General features: G+C 42.4%; 1 protein-coding gene across 5 annotated transcripts in view; it reads left to right on the forward strand.

Moving 5' to 3' along the window:
• The window catches only part of slc20a2 (solute carrier family 20 member 2), a 45493-nt gene extending 39493 nt beyond the window's left edge, over positions 1-6000 (forward strand). For 3 of the 5 annotated variants that reach the window (XM_082554783.1, XM_082554784.1, XM_082554785.1), the window contains exons 10-11: positions 1364-1448; positions 5720-6000. In XM_082554783.1, the coding sequence (XP_082410909.1) occupies positions 1364-1448; positions 5720-5884 (250 nt within the window). In that variant the 3' untranslated portion in view covers positions 5885-6000. Of the gene's footprint in view, positions 1-1363; positions 1449-2765; positions 2851-5719 lie in introns of all 5 variants that reach the window. The other 2 variants (XR_014280131.1, XM_082554786.1) reach the window with 2 other exon arrangements.

A 6000-nucleotide genomic window follows, 5' to 3' on the forward strand; every position in this document is an offset into this window, starting at 1 on the left:
ATTTCTCCTCTTTTTGTTTGGGCTCTCTCTTTTTTGTCTGTCTCCTTTCTCTCTTAATCTCCCTCCTTCCATCACCAGCTTAGACTTTTTGCCAGGACCCAAAGACAAATTTGCACTGGTTCACCGTTCTAAAGACTTGATTTCCTCCAGTGTCTGTTTCCATGCATCACTCTGAAAAGAAGTTTGTTTGGGGCAAGGACACAGAAGTGTTTATATGTGTGTCTGCGGTCTATGTGCCCGGGAATATATTTTAGCAGCCGCAGCGAACACCTAAAAAGTGCAATGTATCACAGCAGTAAAAAGACTTTTGAAACTTGAAGTATGGATTTTCATCCTTCTGCCCAGCTCTGCTGTTGAAGCACCACAGGGACAGATTGCTGCAGATCTACCAGGCTCTGCAAAGCTTAACCAGCAGAACTCAGAGAAACACAAACAATCATATCTCTTTGTGATGAGTCGATATGGCACACTTGTCCAGTTGTGTATAGTTTATTGTTGCTGTTGAGAGGTGGAGCGAATGGTGTGAGTTTTTTCTGTAGCTTTCTTGCAAGACCCTCTACTCCTACATTCTGACATGAGCTGGGGGAAAGCACAGGTCTAAGTAATACAGTTAACATTTGCCTAATGGCTATCAATTTCTGTAGGCCATGAGTTGGGGCCAAGTGGCCATTTACAAATGGGTTCAAAATTAATCAGGTGACATCGCTGGTGCTCTGCTGTCTTAGAGATTGGCTCCTGCTGCTCGACCACTCCACACTCCGCCTGCAGTGACATTTAAATTTCAGTCGTATCTTCATCTGGAACCTTAGCTCAGTGTTTCTGACGAATGTTATTGGCTGCCATCTAGTAAGAAAAAAGCCACATTTTTCTCCTTTTAAGTTGCATTTTCATGCATTTAGTTTAATTTTTTTCCCCTCTTTTATGATTTGGAAGTTTATTCTAATGTCTAATGTCTTCTCTGTGTGTGTCCTGAAAGCAGCTGGTGGCTTTAGAGAAACTGTCTTCTAGTAAGCACAAGGCAGCACAGAAACACACCAACACAAAGGCCTGTTTGTATATCACATACTGAAACTGTGTCCATTATGAATAACACACTAGTGTGTAATACCTGGTAGAAATGCTGTGTGTGTGTGTGTGTGTGTGTGTGTGTGTGTGTGTGTGTGTGTCAGATATTTAATGTTATTTCTGTTTTTCAAATGTGTGTTGGGTATACTTTAAAGAACTGCTGAATGCTCTGCAATGGTTTTATATGTGGATGCCAGTGAGATCGTGCCATCATGAGCATCATCCAAGACATCACAATGAAGAATGTCTCTTTGCTCCCTCCCCCCTTCCCTTCCTCTCCCTTCCCTTCCTTCCACAGTGGATTCACTATTGAACTGGCTTCTGCAGTCACAGTCGTGTTCGCTTCCAATATCGGAATCCCTGTCAGTACCACACACTGCAAGGTATGACTGAGTGGCCTTCCAGCTGGCCTCTCAACTCCCTTTCAGGCATTTCCAGGGGACAGGGAGCTCACACTGCCTCCCAGGCCGCCGTGCTGGACTGAGCTAGAATCGCGCACACACACCGCTTTAGCTATAATTAGTGCTTAGTCATGTCGTGAGATAATTAGCTAAAATCTGTTTTAGTTTACTATAATTTTATGCCTACCTCCCTACAAGTGCTCTGCTTCTTAGTTAAATTTCTCCACAGAAATCAAAGCTCAGATTATTGTGGCAGAGAAAAAAAAGGATAATTGCAGTTTATGAAAACGTGGGTCTTATTTATTAGTTTTGACCTTCTTTTCTGTCTGTTGTGATCACTTGTACAAGCTAGGCCGAAAGCCGTGAGCACGACATCATTAGTCCAACAAAGTCAGTAACACGGGCCCTACTGTCGGGTGTGTTGTGGGGGGGAAAAAAAAGCAAGAAAGTATTTTCCTGTGGAAATCAGCAGGGAGCCTGACTCGGTTAAATTTCCTAATACCAGTTTTACAGTTACATTTTAATTTTATCATTAAAATCTCTTTAAACATTATCCTCTAGCTGATTTACTGAAATCCAGGCGATAAAAATTCTCGTAAGTCTGAGTTGCCTTTAATTATTACAGGGCGCTCCAGGCGGCTTTTCAAATAGCAGAAGAAGCTCTGCTCAATTGTTTTTGGTCCGATTTGCCATTTCTATCATTTCCATCCTCATGAGTATGAAAAATGAACCCTAATATTTCCAGTTTGGTAAAGTGTTTCCCACAGTGATCACAGTAACAGCATCGTTAGTAGAAATCGTTGTCAAAACGATGTAAATACCACTCATTTTCTCATAAACGAGACTTATCCTCCGCAGGAACTGATAATCCTAACCAATCTTTGAGGTGCATGAGAAGATCAAAACGAATCCATGTCCAGCCCGCTACAACCAGCCCCAGGCAGCAGTGTGCAGCCCCTCTCCCCTGTTCTTTTCAGGAACAGCAGATCGAGGCTGGAATTCGAGACGGACCCCACCAGTCCCAGTCCTCCCCTGCCCGCCCCCATCAACACGGTGTCTCATTCTCTGTTTCATTTCCACCAAGTCTCTTCCATTTTGCCCTCTTAGCACTGGCATGGTTTGGTGTGTGGGTTTTCGACCCTGCCGTGCTTGTCCGCAAGCAGACCTCAACCTCCCAAATACCTATCACCCCCCCCCCCCCCCCCCCCCCCCCCGAAACCCACCTGTCACACTTGTTTTCCACTTTTTTTTACCTCTCCATCTTTCTCTGTCTGTCTCTCTACTCATCTATCTTCACAGCGGATTTTGCATTGAAGTAATGAGTGCGCTAACAGTGCTTGTTGCATCAAATGTGGGCATCCCAATAAGCTCCACCCACTGCAAGGTATTGGTAGTGAAGTCATCCTAGAGAGCCCTCCGGGAGCTCGCCTTCATCGCTTCACCTGTAGCTGTCAATCGCCAAAGCCAATCACAACTCCCGAAGTTGACGTTTTGATTTCTCGTGCAGTTTTCCTTCAGCAACACAACCCCAAGTTTGACTGAAAGGTAGCTTTGTAAGATTAAAGAATGTTATCAGGCAGTTACGTGCATGTTTATTAGACATACAGCAAATACATAGATATCATCTTTATTTATTTATTGTTTTTTGTTTATTAAATTAGTAGTAAAAGTTTTTTTTAATAGATGAAAAACTAGGAATATTTGCTAAACAAATACACAAGTAGAGAGTTTGATGATAATATTGATATCACTAAATATTAAGCTATTGCCGTTAGCCTCTTAGCTACTTGTAAAGCTGAAGCTGGATGAAACACCCGAAATGTTTGTTTTTAGCTTATATAAGATCATACGTGCAATAATCAGTGAAAACAGGAATGCAAAAATGTTAGCTCCACTGAAGGGAAACTGCACAAGACTCAAAACTGGGTTTAAGTTACTGGTGATCTATTTGTCTAAACATCAATATCATCGCCATCCATACCTTATCTTCATTTCTCACCTCCAAATGCCTTCGCGTTTCCTTCCTAAAAACCTTGGATAATCAACTGCTCTGCTAAAATGCTAAATCTACTGATGGTTAGAGGTATATAATCGTGGTGGTGATTTGAATGATTTAGTGATTCTTATTTATTTGTTTATTTTAAATGTGGAGATGGTCCACAGATGATGCTGGACTAAAAAAAAAACCCACTAGCAAGACTTGCAGCTCTTTGACATTTTAAATTGTTTGGTTTTCAGAAAGTAGCCAGCAACATCTCTCAACATCTTCAGTGTGTGTGTGCGTGCGTGCGTGCGTGCGTGCGTGCGTGCGTGCGTGCGTGCGTGTGTGAGAGAGAGTGTGTCTGTATCTGTGTCACTGGCATCCATTCGGTTTCAGTGAAGTTCTGTTGTGTATGAGTGATAATTTTTCTTTTCAGGTCTTTTGTGTGTGTGGGTGTGGAAGTTAAACCGAATGGATGGGTGTGTGGGTCAGTGTGGTATGGTAATGTGCAGTGACTCGTTTCAAAAACTCAAAAGCAATACGAACACTGAGGTCACACCGAGTTCAGAATTTGTTGCTCCGTGCTTGAGGTACTAAAACCATCAAACAAACAATGTGACCACTGAGTTAAATATTGTTCAACACATGCACACCCTGCTTTGGAAAGAGGAGAATCCAAGAAATGCTACATTAAAGTATCTTGCGTTTAAGTAGAGAGGCTACATGACCTGAATGTCTTTTCTGGGAGATATTTTTGTGAGTCTAGTAGAGCTTAGTCTTATTAAGACTGACTAATAAACCAAAAGAACAGGCTGGACTCTGTTGGCCCGACCTTCCACATTTAGTCAGCGTGTGACAGACGGTGTCTCATGTTGCTGCGGCCATATAAGAGCAGGGAAACGCGGTTTAACTCCCGCCCACCTGTAGCGTCACTAAGAGCTGAAACCACTCACTGCACGTTACTCCAACACTCAGGTGTGTCGCTTTGAGTCTTTGAACATGGATTAGAAAACAATCTCTTTTGTATTCTGAAGTTATTTCTATCAAAAGAAAGAAGTGGAAGTCTGAAATTTGCAGACAGATTTGCAAAAGCTAACTAGCTCTAGTTTAGTGCTTTTTGATATTTACAGCCTAATATTAAGTAAATAATAGACTGTTGCTACTCTGGAGCTGCTGATTTCAGGCTTCCACGGATACCAAATTTAATTTATGCTGTGATAACCTCTATAATCTGCTTGCAGTCACTAACGCAGACACTGAAAACTGATCTGATTTTGAAGAGCTGCAGGTTGCACGTGGCCTTTCTGCTGACCTGTTGATATGTTATCACCTTTTGTTCGTGTGTCTTTCTGGCCGCACTCTTTGGTGGAAGTTTTAGATACAGTTAATATACCAATTACTACCAGTTTCAATATCAATTACATTAAATTCAAAGTATCAAAGTATTTTTTTGTAAGAGTCCATATAGTACGAAAATGGACTTGAGTATGTATGTACATATTTTTCTTATACTGTCCCTCTGTGAAGCATGTTAGCTCACCCCCTGTCTAAAAAGTTGCTGACCACACTCTACTAACTGGCTTCTTCTTGCCTGACTTCCACAAACAGGAATTTGATTCTTTTTAGCCCCATGTTTTCAACCTAGTGCTTCTGTTTGTGCTTAAAATGACCATGTAAGGACATCCATGCCGAGGTGATGTCATCTCGGGACGAGTAGAAAAAAAACGTAGTCTGAAGCCTGAGCTTTAGCTCATAGAGATTACTTTTACATACGCTGTCCTCATTTTTTGAAACTTTGCTCGTGTTCTAAATAAGCATGCAGTGTTTTATGTGGGAGCAAATTAGGAAAACCATAAAAGGAGCCCTTAAATAGAATATTTAATATTAAACTTATTATTATTGTTGTTGCAGAAGAATTTGAGGACTTCTTCAAGTGCTGACTGATACTGTTAGAGGAGACTAACACATAATTTCCACCAATCACCATCTGCAATTTAATTAATCAGCTGTTGCTGTTATCTTTTCTGTCCAATAGGGTTAATTAGACAATTAACCACTTACTGCACAAGAGAAGAGTTAAGCATTGCAAAACATGCCTTAAGAATAGCTGACGTAATCTGACTGCAAAACAATCTTGGAGAAACTTCCATCAAGAGAAAAGCGTGGACAACCTGTAGCTCTTTATACTGACTTTGGCTTTGCTGCGTTGAACGTTTTGTTCTGTGCTGCTGCTGATTATTTTTCTTTCTTCCCTCCTTGCTGCGGCCTCCAGGTGGGCTCAGTTGTGGCTGTGGGTTGGATCCGCTCCCAGAAAGCAGTGGACTGGCGCCTCTTCAGGAACATCTTCCTGGCGTGGTTTGTCACGGTGCCTGTGGCCGGCCTGTTCAGCGCCGCCGTCATGGCCCTGTTTGTCTACGGCATCCTGCCCTACGTCTGAGGGCGCAGCGCCGGGAGGGAGAGCAGAGGAGGAAAAAGAGAGTCGGGGAGAGAGAGAGAGAGAGAGAGAGGGGGAAACTTGGGTAGATGTCATATCTCGAATGTGTGGGTTGCTGA

The sequence above is a fragment of the Aulonocara stuartgranti genome (genome assembly GCF_965226115.1).
Source record: "Aulonocara stuartgranti genome assembly, chromosome: 12".
In the NCBI taxonomy this organism is placed as follows: Eukaryota; Metazoa; Chordata; class Actinopteri; order Cichliformes; family Cichlidae; genus Aulonocara; species Aulonocara stuartgranti.